Consider the following 23606-nt stretch of genomic DNA (forward strand, 5'->3'; position numbering starts at 1 on the left):
GTGTTGTGTTTGGGACTGTAATGCCAAATGTAATCTGGCACACAGTGAATCGGGATTTTTCCGATTCTTAAAAGGGAGGATAACCCAGATTCTACAGTCCGTTTACTATAAATTACAGGACGGCTTCAGGTGCTTGGCACAGTCAATGACACCCGAAACAGAGACGCTCAACCTACGTTTCAAAGTGCCAGAAACATTGGGGTAAAACAAAAAACAAAACTTCTAACGTTAATTGTATTGCTCAAGACATGTCCTTCACAAATGTTGCTAGCACCTAACGTTAGCTAATAAACACCAGATGCTCATCGGCAGCCGTAGGGGCGACATGGCTCAGGCAGTAAGAGCAGTTGTCCGGCAGTCGGGAAGGTTGCCGGTTCGATCCCCAGCCCGGGCTGTGTCGAAGTGTCCCAGAGCAAGACACCTAACCCCCAAATGCTCCTGACGAGCTGGTCGGCGCCTTGCATGGCAGCCATTGTTTACATTTATGGATCTTGAAAATGGAGACGTAACCATAGCTTTTACTGGTTGACTTCACACACTCATACATGGCAGTTGGTGGCAGTTGGTACTCTCAGAATTCTGACAGTATCCTGGTCAATATTTTCGCTGGACACTCCACCGACCTCGATAAACTAACCATGGATAAATCCAAAAAAAGAAAAGTCTCGGAGGAAAATAGAGAGTTTAATTCTGCATGGACAGATTAATTTGCTTTCACTGCCAACGATGCTGGCTTACCTGTATGCTAGATATGTGGTGAGAAATTAGGCAACAAGAAAAAATGTAATGTTGAAAGACATTTCCTGAACAAGCACACAGCATTTGCTGAAAAGTACCAAGCTGGAGATGAACGGAAAAGAGTAATTTCAGAACTATTGCGGAAAGCTGAGCAGAGCAAATATAGAAGTGGATCAAGTCTCCAAACTCAACTATTGCTGCTAGTTTTGTGGCAGCCCATGAGATTGTAAGGTGTGGAAAGCCGTTCACAGACAGAGAATACTTTAAATAATCGTTCATTAAAACATCTATTCACGGACTTCAAAAACAAATGTGAAATTGCTGAGAAAATTTGAGATATGCCTCTCTCAAGTCAAGTGATATAAAGATATTGAGTAGACAGCGCTGTTATGCAGATACGTGAACTCTGATGGGCCACAGGAAGAAATCATTGAGTTGATACCGCTAAAAGGCCAAACACGGAAGATCCAGATTGGCTGGAAAAGTTGCACTTCATGGTGGATATGACAAGTCACTTAAACACACTGAACAAAAGTCTCCAGGGAAATGGAAGCACGGCCATGCAGATGCTGGAGGATGTTTTGGCATTTGAGCGCAACATGACAGTTTGCCAGAGATATACAGAGAGGTACGCTCTTTCACTTGCCCCTCCCTGAGAGAATTCAAAGAAGAATGTAATCACTTAAATTGTGAGTATTTACAGCGTGTGATCATCGTAATGCAAACCACGTTTGGGGAAAGATTCAGCAAGTTCAGAAAGGAAAAAAAACACATTATCCTTTCCATGTCACACCCCTGGACATCGACCCATCCCTGCTGAACATATCCGCATTCACAGAAGTAAGTCAACCAGATCTTGAAATTTAACTGCCCGACATAGCTGACTTATGGGTGTCCAAATTCAAAAGCCTGATGGCTGATCTCGAAGATGTCGCCCGTCAGAAGGCCATTCTCGCTCAAAAGTGGAGCGATATTGAAAACCTCCCCAAACCCGACAAACTTCTGTTTGAAACATGGAATGCCATTCCCAACACTTATATGAACATGAAGAAGTATGCATTTGGAATCCTATCCATCTTTGGATCAACATACTTATCTCAAGCATGAACTACATAAAATCCAAATATCACTCCCACCTCACAGATGACAGCCTGCAGTCCTGTGAGAAGATCAAAGTCACATCTTACAGCCCTGATATAGAGAAGATATGCAGTGATTTTCAGAAACAGAAATCACATTAAACAGGTGAACACATCAGCCATGCGGTTAGGCCAAAACTGAGGACAGGAAAATGGCCAAATCCAAGAGGTCAGCAACACAAAAGGCACACACCTTGCAGATGAATAGATTAACAACCATCTCTTTCTACAATCAGCGACACCACCGGCATTCCGTCTCCTCTCCAGGTGCATTCGCCCCATTTTCAAACCTGGTTTCGCGCATTCCAGCAGCCTCACCAAGAAACGCGTCACACATGGTCAGATGCACTTCACAATAACCACCATGACCATACCTTATCTCAAGCCAAGCCTTCGTAACCACTAATAATCATAATAAATCGCATCATGTGGGATTCACATATCTAAATAACAAAATAAATAAATATAGGTCTAAAAGGGGCATGACCATTAGGGAACGACCGTAACATTAGCCTAAAGAAATACAGGCAGTAGCCCAACGTGGGGATGCGCTACCACAACAAAACATTTTTAATTATATGAATAAGACCACTGCGATTTCTTAATCTTTACTAATTAATATGTGAATTACGCTCAGCGTGAATTCCAGCCCATCTTATTCACATTGAAACAAGGTGATAATTATTTTCTGGCAGGGGAGGGGTGATGCCATGTGTGAGAATGCCAACTGTAAAGCACGATATGACATACAAAAGCATAGGCTATTCACTTTTTTGAGGTAAACAGTTTTCATCACGGAACGTTTCATTACGGAAAATGCCACAAATGACTGGACTCCTCAAGAAGACGTGACCGACTCATTACCCTTTACTCATGTCATTTCGAACAGTGAAAGGTTCTAGCTTGAGTACGTGCATTTCTTTCATGTGTATTGGAACTTCTCCAGGTTCATTTGAATATTCAGTAATAAGCAAGTTTATAAATTAACACACAGCTAAACAGGAACTGTTTTGAAAAATGGCATGCAAAATTTGTGTTTGTGAATGGCATCTTCATTGTAAATAGTTCCAGAATCAAAAAATGTATTCGTTTCTGTCTTCTAAATAGACAGTCACAAAATAATCAGACATTCAAAACAGAACAAGACTAAACAAACAAAATAAAACAAACCAGCAAACAACCAGAGAGAGGAAAAACAAATTCAAGGTTTGTTTATTCATTTCTTTTTTATTTATTTTATATTATTTTATTATATCCGATTTTTTCCCTTTTTCTCCCAATTTGGTAGCCAATTGGACCCCGTCTGATTCAATTAGAGCTAGTATTAGATACACCGCCCACACCCCGTCCCTCGGCAGGAGAGCGACACGCCTTCTTCAAGCCGTCTCGTCTCACAAGTCGTGACCGTGATTCCGAGGCGCTCGAGGTGCTTCTTTTGTGCGGCGATCTACTAACCCTGCCAAGTCCCTCCCTCTGGAGCAGTGAGCCAATTATTGCTGCTCCACGTGAGCTGGACCGAGGACAGAGAATCGAACCCCGGTCCCCGGTGTGCAACCGCAGCAAACTGCAACCGCAAGTCTGCTGCGTCTTAGCCTGTTGGCTCCCCAAGGTTTGTTTCTTACTTGAGGCAGATATCGAATACATATCAATGGAAAAACTAAGTAGATTGTTGTAATATTGATTGTGTTCCTTGATTTCCAATTCATGATGATAGTTTTCTTGCTGATGATTAGGGCTTTGGAGAGTATTCTGGATATGTTGTTTACATTTATTTTGGATATGTCTCCAAGTAAGCAGAGAGGATGGGAGAGTGGGATGCAGCAGCCCAAAAGAAGGGAGAGGTTGTCTGTGATGTCCTGCCAGAATTGTTTAATTGGTGTGCAATCCCATGTGGCATGGATATAGCTGTCTGTGGTGTTTTGTGTAGTGTAGATAAATCTCAGAGCGTGTAAAACAGATTTTGAGCATCCTTTCCCCTGAGTAGTGTACTCTATGAATAATCTTGTATTGAATGAGTTTCATGTTTGTGTTGGTGGATATAGAGATGTTTTTGCAGAGTTGGGTCCAGAAGCACCGGGAGTAGGTCTTGTTCCAATTTTTTTGAAGGGATGGATATTGTTAAATCAGACATGGAAATTCTTGTAGATTTCGGATAGTATTTTTTTTTCCTGTTCGTTGTATTTCTTTTTTTGTGTGTGGAATATAATATGATTTTACCTCTCATTACCGCTTTTCCCGTTTCCCAAAGTAGTGATGGTGCTATTTCCAGTGAATAATTTATTTCAAGGAAGGAAGCCAACCGTCTTTAAATATAATGATCAAAGTCGGGCACATCAAGTAAGGATGTATTAAATCACCATCAGTTGGATGGTTTGCGAGAATGGTTAATATTCCCACTGAGGGAGAAGGGAGTGGTAATGGGGTGTATTAATATGTTGGAGATTTGGGAAATAATTATTGGGGAGTCAGAAAAATTGGAAAGAGAGCTGAAAAGGCTGTGGAAAAAGGATGGGTCATCATTATTTGGGCCAAAGATACATACAATAGTGAGTAGGCTGTTATGTATTGTGAAATTAAACATGCCTTCTACAAGAAATTCATTTATCTGCTTTTAATTTGTTTATGTGATTAAGCACCTTAAGTCCTTTTGCCTGTCTACCACTTCCACAATTGTTCCAAGTTATGAACTTAAGCAAATTCATGGTGACAAGACATGGGAGTCTTTAGTTTGAATGGTTTTTGAGTTTTATGCATGTCTATGTGTGAGTGTGTGTGCGTGCATATGTATGGCCATATGCACATATGTGTCTGCTATGTTTGCATGTAGATGGGTGTGTGTGTGTGTGTGTGTGTGTGTGTGTGTGTGTGTTTATCGTTGGAAAGAGAGGTGAAAGCATAACCAGTCATGGTCTGGTGGCGACCGTCCCAAGCCTGCCCTCATGGCTATGTTGGCCACTGCCTCCGTTTCCCTTAGTTATGCTGCCATAGCCTTATTATGCCAGGGTTTTCCTTATCGCACACAGGTATCTCTCCCTCCTGCTGTGATTGACTAATTACTATCTATTACCCCCTAACAATGTTACTTTCCTCTTCTCCTTGCTCTGGGCACCTGCCCGGAGCGCTAGCCCAACATTTTCAGAAATACCAGAAATACCAGAGCCAGCAGAGTTCTGGAAAAAGGTCTTATGGACAGATGAGGCCAAGATTGACTTGTGTCAGAGTGACGGCAAGAAGCTAAAAGTGTGGAAGCTAAAAGGAACTGTCCAAGAGTCAAAGCACACACTGTCACAAAAATGATATCCCCCTTGCAAAACTTATCCCCTCCGGGGTCTCGTTTCCGGTTTCCAGTTACCTTCCCCTCATGCGTAAGTTAGCGTCAAGTCGACAGCGCGGTTGCTAAGCTTTATCTGTTGGTTGCTATGATGCGACCTATGAGATACATTCCCCTTATGCCTACGGTAGAGTCAACTGGCTAGCGTGTCTTTTTGTGTCATTACTCTGTCAGAAACCATTTATTTAGTCCAGTAGAATGAAGACGAGATGCTGAAAGCTCTTATACGTGCACTCAGGAAGCAATTGAATACACCAGACAAATCAGAAACAGTGGAGAAGCAAACTGCACTTTTTGTCCAATAAAATGGGCGGACTATATATAAAAATGGATGCAATTCCTAAAAAGATCACCCTATATGAATACCTTCAAATTAAAACTGACATTCTGCTGTTTAACTCCATATTCAAATCCAATGTGTTGGATTACAGAGCCAGCAGAACAAATTGTACCACTGTCCAAATACTTAGACCTGTATTTACTGGCTAAACAAACCAAACAATAATGAACTGAGTGCTCTCAAGTGCATTAGGAGACAAACGATATACACACGGTTGTCTGGACAAGTACTGTTACCGTGGCAATGGGTCCATCCACATGGTAGTCCAGACTGAAGACGTCCCAGCCCGTATCACCAGGGGAAACCTGAAAGAGACAGGTGAGATCGCAGTTGATGCATTGCAAGTTGCACACAGTGAGCATCACAGTGAACTGCAATGCTGAAATTGCCGACACCACCACAAAGTACATGGCATCTGTTTTTGTTTTCATTGTAGATGAGTGTGGGAAAAGCACATTTGCATCACAAATAAAATAAGTAAGCTAGCAGCACTGCCCCATGCATGGGAGCCCTGTATGGAGAGGGGTGAAAATCATACTTCGAGCAGCCGCACATCCAGTCTCTTGAGGATCTCAGGGCTGTCGAACTGGGCATTGGTGGCCCTGACGGCCGTCTCCAGGATCCCGGTCAGGTTGTGCTGGTACAGAGTGGTGGCAGGACGTGCCAGTTCAGGCCTGAACAGAGACAATGCCCAAAATAAGATCAGTGACACAGTTTTTTTATTTTTATTTATTTTTATTTATTTTTTATTTTTTGGAGCAATGAAGAGCTGCAGGGTTTTTACGGTTACTCAGCTCTTAATTGAACAAATAAAGCAGTTGATGGCACAGTTAACTACGTTAAAAATAGCAGACAGCTGTACCTCTGCAGGACCAGGTTTAGCCCACCTATTATACAATACCCTAAGCCGTATTTTAATATAGCTATATTATTAAAGTCAGAGAATAATTAAGTAACTGTGACCAATTTTCTGGTAGTGAAAATGCTTGAGTAGAGATTGAACGTGGGTAGATTGGTATGCTATCGCTAGTATTGGTACTTTTGAAAAGAAGATGAAAATAATGGAGATAAATAAGTCGGCACATACAGATAAAATGGTTACTGAAACAAAGTTAGAGAACTTCAACAGCGTGCACGTGGAAGCTTTTTCCCCCCCTCACTGAAAAGTGTTTATGATTTGAAGGGATACAGATGCTTGAGGCTGTGCCAGGAGGGCTGACAAATACAATGAAGCCACAACACTGCACAAATGCCCTTTCAGATTTGATGACAATATCACCAAAAATTCTGCATTCTGCATTGCTTTTTCAAGTTATGTCTAGGGCGGTTTTCCAAAAAGGCCATTTGGAGACTCCAAAAGGACACATGGTAATCAAATGATATTATGGGTTTTAAGAGGTGTAAAATATAGATTGTCTACTGAAATTGTTTCCTGAAATACTCCTGAAAAGAGTGTTCTCATTCCTCCCCCTGCCTTTCATACTCAAAAATTTCCTCTCCCCTCTGATAGCAGCAGGTTGAGAAAATGAACTACAAAAAGTACAATACAATAACAATAATTACAATAAATTTAGTATACTAATATATAATTGGTCCATTGATTGGTCAAATACCCATCTCCATCAAACATTAATACATCATTTCTCACGGCATTTATTATTCAAACTGCGGCTGGCATGATGTGAAAGTCGCCCTGTGGCAGCAGAGCGGAGAGGTTGAGCATTTGATTGCCTGTTCTGTCAAAAACACAGTGAAATACAACAAGTGATTTGCTATTTATTGTTTTTGTGACAAAATGATTTCATTGCATTTCGTTCTGTGGCCACTGTGTTCTGCATGGAACGTGTCAGACAACAATCCTTGTCATTGAATTTTTAAACACTTGAGTGCCCTGTATTTGCTTTTCAACATCAGTGTGCTGCTTTAGAGCCAATATTAAAATTAAATTCACACCATTACATTTCGCTCTGAGATCTGATTGCATTTATCGAAGTACCACAATGTTTTCGTGCCTTAAACCCTCTGGGGTCGGTGGTCGGCAGATCAGATCAACTTTCCTTTCTATTAGGATGATTCACTTTGTGAGATTTTACCATACAGATGAAACAAACACATTGACAGAAACCTTAGAATCTTGAATCCATCTATCCATCCATTATCTTAACCCGCTTATCCTGAACAGGAAAGATGGAGCCTATCCCAGCATACATTGGGCGATAGGCAGGAATACACCCTGGACAGGTCGGCAGTCCATCGCAGGGCATACACACCATTCACTCACACACCCATACCCACGGGCAATTTACATTCTCCAATCACCATAACCGGCATGTCTTTGGACTGTGGGAGGAAACTAGAGTACCTGGAGGAAACCCACGCAGACACGGGGAGAACATGCAATGTAATGCCTCACAGCAAGGCCCCAGCCAACCGGGATTCAAACCCAGGACCTCCTTGCTGTGAGGCGGCAGTGCAGCACTTAATAGTTTTAAAACGAACCTCCATAAGACAATAAATGACAATAACAACAAAATAGTTGTTATTGTAATTAAAACGAACCTCCATAAGACCGCTGCGATTTCTTAACTCATTAATATGTGATCTTTGCTCATCGTGAATTTCAGCCCATATCATTCAAATCGAGGTGATAATTATTCTCTGGCAGGGGTTGGGCGATTCCATGTGTGAATGCCAACTGTAAAGCATGATACAATGACATACAGAAGCATAGGCTATTTACTTCTTTTGAGGTAAATATTTTTCATCATGGAACCCGTTTCATTACAGAAAATGGCTCGGATGACTGGACGTCATGAGTAAGTACATTTCTTCCGGATGTACTGGAAATTCTCCAGCTTCATTTCAATATTCAACAATATGCGCATTTGTAAATCTCCCAGACCTGGATCAGGGCATCAGAGCTCGTGGACAGTCGGTGGCGGTACTTGGCGGTGTCGGATGCACCGATGCATAATGTCCCATAGGTGCTCAATTGGGTTTAAGTCAGGGGAACGTGAAGGCCAGTCAATGGCACTAATGCCTGCCTCATCCAGGAACTGCCTACACACTCTGGCCACATGAGACATGGGCATTGTCCTGCACCAGGAGGAACCCAGGGCCCACTGCATCAGCAAGAAGGTCTGACAATCGGTCTGAGGGAGTCAGGGTACCTTTGGCTATGACATGGAGAAATGTGCAACCCTTTGAGACATTCACTGTGCCTCCCCAGACTATCACTGACCCATCGCCAAACCGGTCATGCTGGATGATGTTACAGGCAGCATAACGTTCAGCACAGCTTCACATGTGCTCAGTGTGAACCTGCTCTCATCTGTGAAGAAAACAGAGTGCCAATGGCGGACCTGCCAATTCTGTTGGTCTCTTGCAAATGCCAATCGAGCTGCACGGTGCTGGGCTGTGAGCACAGGTCCTCATGCCACCCTCATGGAGTTCGTTTCTGACAGTTGGGTCAGAAACATGCACACCAGTAGCCTGCTGGAGGTCATTTTGTAGGGCTCTGGCAGTGCTCCGCCTGTTCCTTCTCGCACAAAGGAGCAGATACTGGTCCTGCTGCTGGGTTGATGCCCTTCTATGGCCCTGTCCAGCTCTCCATGTGTAACGGCCATCTCCTGGTATCTCCTCCATGCGCTTGAGACTGTGCTGGGAGACACAGCAAACCTTCTTGCGACCGCACGTATGGATGTGCCATCCTGAAGGAGCTGGACTACCTGTGCAACCTGATTGGGCTGCAGGCACTGCCTCATGCTACCAGCAGTGACAAGGACACTAGCAGAACACAAAACTAGAGAAGAATCAGTCAGGAAGGATAAGGAGAGAGCAATTGTCTGGCCACCACATGCAAAACCATTACACCTTTTTGGGGGTTGTCTTGCTTTTGCATCTCCATTGCACCTGTTGCATTTGGGTTGAATTATGCAACAAAATATTTTTTTAAATTGCCTAAATCAAATTGAAAGAATGCCAAAGCCTCCTATCTCTTTCATATAGATTTTCAAATGCAGCCCAAGTGGCCAGTCAATATCCCAGCATAAACCATAAAGAGACGATTGTAAATTGAAACCTTATTCAAATACACATTGGCCAAATTCTGTTTTATTGACACAAAGATAAATGTGAAGGTGGATCTCCTAGCATTCCGGAAGAAGCACCAATCCACATATCCTCTTCTCTTTGCTGCCATGGGTAATGTTGTGCATACTAGGGGGGTGCAAAACTCACATTGTTCATGGCCAATTGGTGGGGGGTATGAATGAATAACCGATTATTCTGTTTTTGCCGACATTCACAAAGGCTGAAATTTATTGTGGGCAAACCATTACTTCAACACACTATGGTGAAAAGCTATTCCATTCCTTATTCCAGGCCTATTGTTAACTTAATTATCAATAATTTCTTAAGGTGTGCCTAAATAATACTGAATTAAAAATCAAGGGGACAAAACAGAACAAACAATATTTACCGGTTGCTCTGACTTCGCCGAGTTATGGCACGGCTCCACTGTAGCCATTAATGTCTAGCTCACTTAATATTGGTTGTCGACAGCTATGCAAGCATTAGACTAGGCAACGATGCTCTGGTTCAGTTGTAACCAGCTAATTTATTTCAATTACAGACTGATGATGTAGCCGATGTGAATGGCCGCTAACTTTATAATTTGAATAGAATTAAATAAGAAAAAACAAGCAGAACTACATTTCTCATTAAAATCAATTCACTATATGGGAATGAACGTGTGCATCAATCATTGAGAAATGAACCCCTGCGATTCTCCAACTTTGACACAATGTGACACGATGGCTACAATAGAGCTGCTGTCATTAATCACAACGGTTTCATTCCCTAAACTTCTGATGGCTGATGCCGATTGCTGATGTTGATGGCTTCAGTGGAGCAGAGCCCTGAGAGGACAAGCTTTTTAATTTTGACATAGCAATACATCCTTACAGTTTTGAACCAGTTTATTCATACATTTGCGTGTTGCAATATTGCAATGAATCTCCTGGATATTATATAAACTCCATGTTTGGTCCATGTTCCTCCACTGTCTGTCTCTCGCTCATGCAATTCTTCCTCTCTAAATTCCGGTTCAAAACCGTAAGGTTGTATTTCGTTGGAGTGTCGTGTGCTAGCCTGGATGGGTGGCCGCCTATAAACCAGGCTCTACTTTCAAGGGTGGAGTTTGAGCACACGTTACCTTCTGGGTAACACAGGCCAGAGATTCAAGCCAAACACGTCCAGTGATGTCACATGTGGGTGGTAAAACAAGCCTTTATCCAAAGCGCTGTACAATTGATGCTTCTCATTCACCCATTCATACACACACTCACACACCAACGGCGATTGGCTGCCATGCAAGGCACCAACCAGCTCGTCAGGAGCATTTGGGGGTTAGGTGTCTTGCTCAGGGACACTTCGACACAGCCCGGGCGGGGATCGAACCGACAACCCTCCGACTGCCAGACGACTGCTCTTACACTGCCTGAGCCATATCGCCCTAGTGTCCAGTGGACCAAATGCATATTACAGTTATTTGTCAGGTTTCCCGCCCACTTCGGGATTCTGTTTAAATCTTCCTGGACTACTTTAAGTAGATTAAAAACTGTTAGCTAAACTTTCTAGTTTAGTATAATCTGCAAATTTAACTAAAGTACTAAAGTCACCATCTCTGTCAAGGTCATTTATATAAATAAGGAAGAGCAGCACCAAACCCTGTGGGACTCAACTTCAATATATAAGAAATCCAGGAAACTACAGTGTTATGTCTGCACACAGGGTTATCAGTGATGCATCAAGTTATCACATTATTCTACTATACTGCAATCATTGTATTATGCCTAAGTGATGGATATTGAATTGTGTTGCTCTGGTCAAGTGTGATCGCGAATGCGGAAGTAAACACTGTGTTCATGCTACGTGTCATGGTGTGATCCTTTTAAACACAATATACAGGCCTGTCAGTCTAACTTGCATCACATGTAAAATGCTGGAATCTATCATAAGGGAAAAATTGGAAATATTGAAAATAATAACTTTCCATGGTACAGCCAAAATCACAAGGGTACTGTACGTCATGCCTTTTCTCCAAGTCTGTGTTCCATCACATAATCAGTTCCGAACCCACTCAGAAATGGCTCCTGTAATTCCTACCATCCTCATTTTAATAATGAAATGCTTTTTGGAAATCTATACATTTGCGATAGCTGGCACGTCCATTCAAAACAGCCGTTTCACAACCAATCTCAATGGCATTTTGCAGGCCTACTACAATGGCAACACGCCTGCCAACTACCAACTTGGTATTGCTACCATGCGCCATTTCTGTGTAATGGATACCCTTATAAATTTGTATAAAACAAAGACTTTTGCGCAAAAATAACTACATTACATTACATTACGTGGCATTTAGCAGACGCTCTTATCCAGAGCGACGTACAACAAAGTGCAAATCAATCACAAGAACAAGTGCAAAAGTAGACCTGAGAGGACAGTACAGTTCCGAGTCCTAGTGTAAACATACAGAAATTCAGAACCCTCGAAGAGTACAATCAACATTCAAACTAGCATACCACTGTTAGCAGCTAGAATACAACAACAGCCAATAAAAACCTAAATACCTAAACAAGTAACGATATCTATACATAAGTGCCATTACGGTCTAAGGCTAATCACAGTGATTGTGAGTTGGGGAGGGAAAGGTGTAGCCTGAAGAGATGGGTCTTCAGTCTGCGCTTGAAGGAGGTCAGAGACTCTGCTGTTCTGACATTCACCGGGAGGTCGTTCCACCACCGTGGGACCAGGACAGACAGCAGTCGTGAGCGTGAAGTGCAGGTGTGGCGAGGGGGAGGCGCCAGACGGCACAAAGTGGCAGAACGGAGGGGTCTTGTTGGTGTATAGGTCTTGATAAGGGATTGAATATACACAGGGGCTGATCCTTTAACTGCCTGGTATGCGAGCACCAAAGTTTTAAATTTGATGCGAGCCATAACAGGCAGCCAGTGGAGGTTGCTCAGCAGGGGGGTGACATGCGAATGTCTGGGAACATTGAATACCAGAAGGGCTGCAGCATTCTGGATGAGTTGTAGGGGTCTGATGGCAGATGCTGGAAGGCCAGCCAGCAGGGAATTGCAATAGTCTAGGTGGGACAGGACCATTGCTTGAACAAGGAGCTGAGTGGAGTAGGTTGTGAGAAAACTCCATTAAACTACATTTAAATCAACAGATCCTGACACAAGACCACTCATTCTGGGGGAAATTTGATTACATTTGAATTGGACCTAAATTTGGGCCCACAGACATGGCAGAGACATGCTAACACTAATTAGGCGAATTGTACATTCTATTATTAAATGGACATGAGAATCAGTATTGCGAGTAGGCAGTAGACGACAATGCAATAGCAGTGAAAATGGCCAACAGGATATGTAGCCAGGTGTATTGAGTATAAGTCTAAGGAAGTTATATAATACCCTTGTTAGACCACACTGTGGGCAGTTCTGGGGACTGCACTATAAGAAAGATATAAAGGCGCTAGAAAAGGTTCAGTGAAGGGCAACCAGTTTGATTCATTGTATAAAAGTTAAGGGTTACATCCCAATATGGCCTATATGAATGAGATCATAGCAATATACACTTTATTGCAGGATCAATAAATGAATCACACTGGTTTAAAAATTGCTAAGTACTAAGTACCAGAGATGGGGACTCGAGTCGCACATACACAGACTCATCCAAGAATGACTCGAATCAGACTCGTCAATAAGGACTTGTGAACAATAAGAGTCTGCCAAATGGCACTGTGAAAATGATGACGAGAATAATGTCAATTATTTATATGAAAGATATTCCTTCGTTAAAACGCACCCAACATCGTTTTACGCAACACACTGTGCGCCTGTTAGTTGCAACCATCGCAACATCCTACGCTGTATTTCTTGCAGCATAGCTCGCAAAGACTACAATTCCGCTTCTTGTGGCCTCATCGAGCCAAACAAAATGATTGCAACTAGCAAAATGTGGAAACACCGGGGATCGAACCACCGACCTTGCGGGTCCCAGTCAGGTACCTTAACCACTATGCTACAGGCCGCCGTAAGACTTGACTTGGACTCTAGCTCGGAGATTTGAGACTTGACTTGGACTTGCACTTGATGACTTGTAAACATCTCTGCTGAGTACCGACAGTTTGTGCGCAAGCTATGTTGATACAAGAGTGATACAAGATATGTGGTCCCAAAGAGGACACATTCAACGTGTTGGAAAAAAATCAAGCTTTAGAAAAGTGCTAAAGTATATATTGCCTTGAACTTTAATATGCAAAATTGCCCATACAGTGCACTACTCTAAGATTTAATTCTTTGAGAGGTTTGAATCTTAAACAATCTGCCCAGTGGTGACACATATTGTTTGACGTAGACGTTGTACATAGCTGTAAGATGCGAGCAATTTATATGTTGTTATTCCATTAGACTATGGCAGTTATATCATTATACATGAAAAATAAACTGCCTTTCTGAAAAATTGCTCAAACGGGTTTGCCCTCATTACTAACTGACGTTAGCTAGCTAGGTCAGTGAACATTAATTTACTGATTGGACTGGTGTGTACGGACATGCGCTACATGAAATTATTCGGGCATTTGAATGTTGTGTTCCAATTAATCACAACCAAATTTGTCAGTTTTTTTGTAGATATACCCTCATGCTTACACTTTTTTTTTTTACACTGCAAAGTAGGCCGGCTGGCTGGCTGGCTCTCTCTTTCTCTCTCTCTCTCTCTCTCTCTCTCTCTCTCTCTATTATTAAATTAAATCACATATATATGTTACATGTAGATTAAGCATGGGTTCTATCACGCAATACTACTATGCAGTATTCAGAGTGCTGAACATTTTACAAAGGGCATTGATTGTTGCCAATGCTGGATTCAGAAAATACTTTTTTTTTAAACCATGTTCATTTAAGATCAGCAACTGTATTCAGTGTCATTAAATAGTAGAATTTTTTATTATACATCTATTGTAACCATACGAAATACATTTTGCTAAATCTAAAAGTTAAATGTGCTTTGCATTTAGTATATGCAATTAAAAATGCATTTATTCTTTAATTTAACCAATTTTTCCTGATTTTGTGAGAGTAGTAGGATGCTTCATAGGATGAAAATATTTCCACAGCTCGCCCACTGGCTACTCACTTCAGCAGGTCCATCAGGTGTCTAATGAAGTCCCCCTGTCCCAGGAGCAGGTAGCGCCTCATGGCTTGCAGGTGTTCCAGCAGGAGGTAGTTCCGGTTCAGGACGTTCAACAGGTATTTGCTGGTGTCAAAATATGCAGCATCAATCTTGCCTTGAAACGTCCCCTCCAGGTCAGTGAAGAGCTCAGCAGCTGAGGAGCAGTAAGGAATAGTAAAAATAAATTTGACATGGTATTCCCGTGCATACAAGCTGAATGATGACTTGCCATTGCAAAGGCTGTCATGTGCCCAGACTGGTTGGCGGTCATATTTAAAATAATATATAAATTAATAATTTTACTGGCAATTGGAGTAGATAACAGGTAGATATAGCTTGCAATGTTTCAACTTGATTGGTAAAACATACACTGGATACACTCACTGAGCACTTTATTAGGAACGAATAAATATGTGATTATCTAATCAGCCAATCGTGTGGCAGCAGTGCAATGCTTAAAATCATGCAGATGAGGGCCAGGAGCTTCAGTTAATGTTCACATCAACCATCAAGATGGGGGGGGGGAAAATTTGATCTCAGTGACTATGACGTTGGAATGATTGTTGCTGTCAGACTGGGTGGTTTGAGTATCTCAGAAACTGCTGATCTCCTGGGATTTTCACAGACACTAGTCTCTACAGTTTGCAAGAATTGTGCAAAAAAATAAATGAATCCAGTGAGCAGCAGTTCTGCAGACAGAAATGCCTTGTTAATGAGACGTCAGAGGAGAAAGGCCAGACTGGTCAAAGCTGACAGAAGGTGATAGTAACGCAAATAACCACACATTACAACAGTGGTATGCAGAAGAGCATCTCTGAACACACAAGGCATCATAATTCTTACTTCTATCTGAAAAGAGGACTGTCAATGGATAGGCTTCAGCCGTAGAAGTCTAAATACCTGCCGCTCAGTGAGTGTATATCGCATAAACAGCAGGTCTCTTAAGATCAGATAAGTTTCAACTAAAGTAGAGGTAGAGGTTTTTTACAGTTTATTAAGGTTGAAAACACTACAGGAGAGGGACTTACCAATTTGCTATTCGATTGACTTGCTGAGCACAACATAGAAATCGAACACTGTAGAGGGCAATGTTATGATAATGGTGCCAACATGAAGGGAGTCCATCGTGGGGTTCAAGCGAGAATCCGTGAGATCAACAAGCTTTATACATACCCTGCTGCCCTCATTATTGGAACCTCGCACTGCAGCGTGCTGCAGAATCCTCTGTTGAAGCCACGGCTTTGTATATTGAACAGGCCATACACAATCTTTTTGAAGTCAGCAAAACATTGGGAAATTCTGCAACAGCATTTCACTAAGTTCATTTTAAAATCGCTCTCTGAAACGGTAGAGTGCTCATGCTGGGACCACAAAAGCAGTTTATGAATGGGACCCTCAATGAATCTGGGTGTACAATGCTATTTTTTGACAGTGGTGTTCGCTAAATTTCAACATTATGTTCTCATTGTCCAGTTTTAATAAAATAGAAAAATCACAAAAATCTAAGATTGCATTTTGAATGTGGTTTGAGCTGGCTATAGTATTGCCCTATCTTTATGTTTTTTGTGTGACTGGAAAGGGGTAGCCTACATTATTCATGCACTTCATTTTTATATCAATTAGGTTACTTTCTCACTTTTTGTTAGAGGGACGGCTCAAAAAAGTAGAATATCGTGGAAGAGTTCATTTTTTCCCCCACAATTTAATTGAAAAAGCGAAAATTTCATATATTCTAGATTCATTACACAAAGTGAAATATTTCAAGTCTTTTTTTGTTTTAATCTTGATAATTACAGCTTACAGTGTATGAATCAAAAATCTAGTATCTCTAAATATTAGAATATTACATAAGACGAATCAAAAAAAGGATTTTTAATACAGAACTGTCGATCTTCGAAAAGTATGTTAATTTATGCACTCAATATTTGGTCGGGGCTCCTATTGCATGAATTACTGCATCAATGTGGTGTGGTATGGACAATCAACCTGTGGCACAGCTGAGGTGTTGTGGAAGCCTTTGATAGCGGCCTTCAGCTTGTCTGTATTGTTGGGTCTGGTTTCATATCTTCCTCTTGACAGGTCAGGTGAGTTGGCTGGCCAATCTAGCAGAGTAATACCATGGTCAGCAAACTAGTTACTAGTAGTTTTGGCACTGTGGGCAGGTGCCAATTCCTGCTGAAAAAGGAAATCAGCATCTCCATAAAGCTTGTCAGGAGATGGAAGCATGAAGTGCTCAAATCTCCTGGTAGATGGCTGTGTTGACTCTGGACTTGATGAAACACAGTGGGACCAACACCAGCAGATGACACGGCTCCCCAAACCATCACTGACAGTAGAAACACTGGACTTCAAGAAACTCGGATTCTGCTTATTTCTATCTGAAAAGGGCACTTCTGGAGTGGCTTGACGCTAGGAATGCGACACTTGTAGCCCATTTCCCGGACACGTCTGTGCTTGATGCACTGACTCCAGCCTCAGTGTACTCCTTGTGAAGCTCCCCAAGTTCTTGAATTGGCTTTGCTTGACAATCCTCTCAAGGCTGCGGTCATCCCTGTTGCTTGTGCACATTTTCCTACACAGATGCCCCACAAATGAGATATACAAATGAGAACTCTTCCTCCCACTCCTCGTGAAATTGATGTCTTTTCTTTCGCTTTTCTACAGTTGCTCTTGCTTGACATCGTAGTTGGCTTAGCCGACTGATATCATCATGGGCAGCAGGCTGTCGCACTGTCACAGAGTGAATGACGCGGATGTAGCGACGTAACGTCAAACTAAACTTTGACCCCAGACGGATCAAAATAGTTATAAATTATGCATACACAATAAAGGTTTTAAAAACATTATATGCAATGTTAAACCAATTATTTTCTACATTCATGCAAGTGTTACTGTGGGACGGGAGGAAGGAAAAAAAGAAGCAAGCGCCACAGCGCCGCCCTGTGGGCAACCAGGCGCCGTGTTGGCTACCACTGGCCTACAATATTAACAATTTTCACTTTCTGAAATAACTGACAAGAAATATTGAACTATTCCACGATATTCAATTTTTTTTTTTAGATGCACCTGTATGTTTTTCAGGGTTTAAATAGAAAGCTATATACTGAGTACAATGGGAAGTCATGTTCTGCGTTTTTAGATCACCAGGATAGATCGCCCACAATGCTTTCCCTTTGATAGTGACGAAATATCCACAATTGGACTATCCTAATGCCACCGACAGGCTTAACTGGCATGATTCTAACTTAGAAACTTGATTACAACTAGGATACATTCATGTAATCAGTGACCTATCAATGGCAATGCAACCAAAGTCTAGCGAATGCGTTTGTACATCCTGTGAGATTGGCCATCCCAGGATATATAACGTCATCTTTGTTCTTATATTTGGGATACAAATCTGACCGTATGGTCATAACTACAAAATATTTTAAAAAGTAATGAAAAGCTGCATAGCAATAATTTATGGATGATCTGGAGCCTTGTAATTTTGTGTTTGTAGAACACAAATGTAATGCTTAATTTCCATATATTAAATTCTTGTTACCGTCTATGATGAAGTCCGCTAGCATAGAACTTAGCATAGCATAGAGCTGTATACTGGAAATGCCATTCAGTTCCGCTTTACCTCCCAATTGTCTGCATTGATTTGTTTAAGAAACTTGTGGTGACTGGTGCAGTGTAGCAACATGTCACCATTCATAGCCTATTGACCAGAACAGGTCAGCCAGCCGGCTTTAGTGTTGGTATCCTTACGTTTCACATGAAATTTGTGGCGACTGTTACAGCATAGCAATGTTACAGTTCGTATAAATCAGAACAAGCTAGCCAGCTTTAGTGCCAGGTTCCCCTTAAATTAAATGTGAAACTCGCAGGGAGCAATTAAGGTTATTGTATTAACGTCTTTCATGACAATGGAACTAATGAATGGGGAACTAAAATTTGAAATGCGGGACAATGTTTACGTGGGAATTCAAATCTGATTGGTTGCCGCAAGGTGTGGTGGTGTTGCCAGGCGCTTGGAGATAAAATTCCCAGCTTTTTACCCGCATCAGTGTAATTAGAATGCGCAAAAATCAAATATGACACATGCAATGATGTTGTGTCCTCTGTGAAATACACCTTGTGTGAATACAGACAGACGGGTCTCATTGCAATCCAAGAGGGGAAAGCACTGGCTGGGAAGAACACTTAACAAGGCGCAGAAAATCGCTTCCAAGTCAATTGTCTGCAGATGAGCCATTGAATGAATGGCAAAAATTTGAGGAGAACTTTTTTTTAACTGGACACCATCTTGATGGAGACAGAGGAATGTTTTTCCTATTTTCAGGAAGTTGATGAACAATTCAGGAAACACAAATCTGAGACATTATAATGGTTTGCGGGAAAGAAGGTAGGGGTAGAGAATTATAAAGCATTTGAAGGCGGATCACGCGAAAGAGCACAATGAGTTCACTAAGGCAACGTGGAACTGAGTTGTAAACTTTTACAAAACAATTGCTACTAACTGCCTATAACCAATCATATTTTTATGAAGCTGAAATGGTAAACTCCGTTTAAAATAAATGCATGTTCACCACCAGGGGTATTATTGCGTTTTAAATTCTAAACTAGCAACAGTAGTGCACTGGCCATTTCAGGGGGTATAAAATGCAAGCACCACAGGGAATTGAATGCTACAGTATTATAGTTAGCCTATCAAAGAATTTCTGTAGCTGCTGGTTGACTTATGGCTTATTGTATGTTGTTTCTTAAGGTTCACAGAAGATCTGTGTTTATTCGTTGACACGCAAATTCAAACTACCGGCAAATTGAACGTAGCTTTCCACTATGCTGTATCGAGGATTTGCTGACCAAATCCTCAACTCCATTTGCAGAAATGCAGCCCCAAACCTGCAAGGAACCTCCACTGCTGCCTGCAGACACTCATTCTTGTACAGCTCTCCAGCCCTTTGGCAAACAAACTGCCTTCTGCTACAGCCAAATATTTCATTTGGACTCATCCAGGGAACCTGCTGCCACTTTTCTGCACCCCAGTTCCTGTGTTTTCGTGCATAGTTGAGTTGCTTGGCCTTGTTTCCAAATCGGAGGTATGGCTTTTTGGCCGCAATTCTTCCATGAAGCCCACTTCTGACCAGACTTCTTCGCACAGTAGATGGGTGTACCTGGGTCCCACTGGTTTCTGCCAAGTCTGAGCTGATGGCATGGCTGGAGATCTTCCGATTGCGAAGGGAAGTAAGCATGATGTGTCTTTCATCTGCTGCATTAGTTTCCTTGGCCAACCACTGCGTCTATGGTCCTCAATGCGTTAAATGTATGCAGTCGTCCAACAATGAGTAAATTGAAAACCTAACACTACTTAAATAATTGCACATTAACTGAGCACTGTAAATAATATATATCCTCAGAGATTGGTTACATTAGTTATATTCCAATGGTTATAATGGCAAATATAGCGGACATATTACTCCTATATGTACACTGCTCAACAAAATTAAGGGACCACTTAATCATCACAGTGTAACACCAAGTCAGGTAAACTTGTGATTGTGAATCAATTTCACCTGCTTTGGTGCAAATCAAAGTGAAAACAGGTGCAATGGAGATGCAAAAGCAAGTCAACCCCCAAAAAGATTATGGTTTTGCAGTGGTGGCCACAGACAATTGCTCTCTCCTTATACTTCTTGACTGATTCTTCTCTAGTTTTGTGTTCTGCTAGTGTCACAACTGGTAGTAAGAGGCGGTACCTGCAGCCCAATCAGGTTGCAAGAAGATTTGCTGTGTCTCCCACGTTCCCATGCCCTAAATCCAATTGCGCACCTATGAGCAGGGCCGTGTTAAGACCTTTTGATTTGTTAAAGAAGACACCAAAATTAACAGATTCTTTTTTTTTAAGATATTTTTTAGGCCTTTTTCAGCTTTATTGGACAGTATATAGAGACAGGAAGAATGGGGGCGAGAGAGAGGGAAAGACATGTGACAAATTGTCAGACGGTCGGATTCGAACCGTTGACATCGTGGCTCACAATGAGAATGCGGTCAGTGCTCTGCAGGCTGCGCCACCGAGACACCAACAGATTCTTTTAAATCACAAAGCCAACCGGCCGGGCCGACAAGTTCTGATGTTGTTCATGAAGAAGAGCCAGGAACTTCAACATTAGCATTAACAAATATCAGCGCAGAAGAAGGCCCAAATATTTGCCTGGAAAAATCAGAGGTAGGCAGGGGCCTAATAACACTAACAGACAGCAATGGCACCATCGAGAAAAAAATATCATTAGATGCTGCATGCTGGGGAGTAATTACACTAGTTGCATTCCTACTGAGTCAATAAAGGGATTACGGCCTCCACACAGTGTCAGAACATTGTTCACACGCACGCATGGGGAAAACTGCCTTGTTTATTCCTCATCCTCTGGGAATGTTTATTGTTTTTTGTAAGCTATTTAGCGAGACAACCTCATCTGCTTTTGGTCATTCTGGTTTTTCGGATTGGAAACATGCAGTTTGCCAGGTGGAGGAGCAGGAAGCAGGCCAGCCACATAGAAACGCCATGCTCACTTGGCTTGCTCGCACACAGGTGAATGGGATAGACTCCTGGCTAAAGGTACAGTGCAAAGACAAGGATAAATATAGCTGCAAGCAGCAATGCGCGGGCCCAAGCACCATGGGCGCAACTGCCTTGGTGGCATAGTTGTGCCAATGACATGTTTAACAATATGTACACACTTTGGAAATAATCACTTTCCTGGGCAACGTATAGTGTGCACAGGAATTCCCCTTTGATGAATGAAGATGTTGGTGCTGCAATTGGAATGCATCAATGATATAAGCCTCACTTCCTGAAATATCAGCCCGATCAGACGAGCTAGAATGAAATTACGGCCACTTCCTGTTGATGCGGCGAGACGTAAAATTGTACGCCTCACCATGGCCGTACCGTTTGAGATATAAAAACGATCCTGGCAATTTAGGATGATTACTATCCTGAGACATTTCTGACCACATTTGGTGTGAATGTGATGAACCCCCTAGGAGGAGTATTTCAGAGTTAGGTACGTGTAAAAACACTTAAAAACACACAAAATCCAGAATAGCTCACTTCCTGTTTGGAAAAGTTAAGGGATGCAAATGAGAAATGTGTGTGTCTTGAGGAGACCCATATGCATAAAATATTCGGTGAATTTACGTGAAAGTATATGTCCACAATATTAGAAAAGAACCATAGGGGGCGCTGCGTAGCCACGCCCAGATGTATGTGGATATGGATGTGATTGCACTCCAACAGTGAATGTATCTGTAAAATATCAGCCCAATCAGACGATGTAGAACGGAATTAAGCCCACTTCCTGTTTTTGCTCGTAACGTGTGTATTGTACGCCTCGCCATTGCCAAACCGTTTGAGATATCAAAAATCCATTTGGCTTTTAGGGTCAGGACTATCCTAAGATCATGCTGACTACATTTGGTGTGAATGTGATGAATACCCTAGCAGGAACGCATACAAATATGATAAAAACCTCACTTCCTGTTGCCAGATGGTGGCGCTATAACATTGACTTCTTCTTGGGACATGGATGTGAGTATACTCACGTAATGAACATATTTGTAAAATATCAGCCAGATCAGACGATGTAAACCACAAAATTATGGCCACTTCCTTTTGGCGCGGCGTGACATAAAAATTGTACGCCTCGCCATGACCATACCGTTTGAGATATCAAAAATATCCTGGCAATTTAGAATCATGACTATCTTGAGACCATTCTTACCCCATTTGGTGTGAATGCGATGAACCGCCTAGGAGGAGTACTTAAAAGTGTAGTACATGTGAAAACGCACAAAATTCAAAATGGCTGACTTCCTGTTCGCATATTTGCATCAATGCGAATTAGAAATGTGTTTCAATTGAGGAGCCACACATGCATAACAAATTAGGTTCATGTAGCTCAAAGTGCCTGCCCACAATAGACAACAATGCAGGGGGGGGGGGGGGGGGGCAGCGCAATAGGGGGCGCTGTGGAGTCCCTCGGCCACACCCAGGTCTGAGCATCTGATAGATCCTGACGGCCACCACTTCTGATGTGTCTGCAAAATTTCAAGACTTTTTAGCCATGGCAAGGCCCTCAAAAATGCCCATTTGATGGAAGAGAAAGAATAATAATAATAAATATAGCTGCAAGCAGCAATGAACGGGCCCAAGCACCATGGGCGCAACCGCCTTGGTGGCATAGTTGTGCCAATGACATGGTTAACAATATGTACACACTTTGGAAATAATCACCTTCCTTGGCAACGTATAGTGTGCACAGGAATTCCCCTTTGATCAATGAAGATGTTGGTGTTGCTATTGGAATGCATCAATGATATAACACTCACTTCCTGTTGCCAGATGGTGGCGCTATAGTATTGAGCCGTGTATGGTTTTTGAATTTGATTACACTCCAATAATAAACCTATTTCTAAATTTTCAGCCACATTGGAAGATGTTGAGTGAAATGAAGGTCAATTCAATGTTCTAGTTTCCAGATGGTGGCGCTATAACATTGAGTCATTTTTGGAATATGGATTTAATTACACTCCAACAATATACATATTTCTAAATTTTCGGCCACATCGGAAGATGTCGAGTAAAATTAAGGCCTCTTCCTTTTGCCAGATGGTGGCGCTATAACATTGAGTCATTTTTGGGATATGGATGTGATTACACTCCCACAACGAACATATCTGTGTAATATCAACCAGATCAGACCATCTAGAATGAAATTACGACCACTTCCTGTTGCCGCGGCGAGACCTCAAATTGTAC

General features: G+C 42.0%; 1 protein-coding gene across 3 annotated transcripts in view; it reads right to left on the reverse strand.

Annotated features, from left to right (window-relative positions):
• tubgcp3 (tubulin gamma complex component 3) overlaps positions 1 to 23606 on the reverse strand; it is a 291027-nt gene that overhangs the window by 18660 nt on the left and 248761 nt on the right. For all 3 annotated transcript variants that reach the window (XM_061235118.1, XM_061235117.1, XM_061235116.1), the window contains 3 exons: positions 14762 to 14951; positions 6087 to 6222; positions 5785 to 5853 (listed from right to left, as the gene is read on the reverse strand). In XM_061235118.1, coding sequence (XP_061091102.1) covers positions 5785 to 5853; positions 6087 to 6222; positions 14762 to 14951 — 395 coding nt within the window. The remainder of the gene's footprint in view (positions 1 to 5784; positions 5854 to 6086; positions 6223 to 14761; positions 14952 to 23606) is intronic.

The sequence above is a fragment of the Conger conger genome, chromosome 3 (assembly GCF_963514075.1).
Source record: "Conger conger chromosome 3, fConCon1.1, whole genome shotgun sequence".
In the NCBI taxonomy this organism is placed as follows: domain Eukaryota; kingdom Metazoa; phylum Chordata; class Actinopteri; order Anguilliformes; family Congridae; genus Conger; species Conger conger.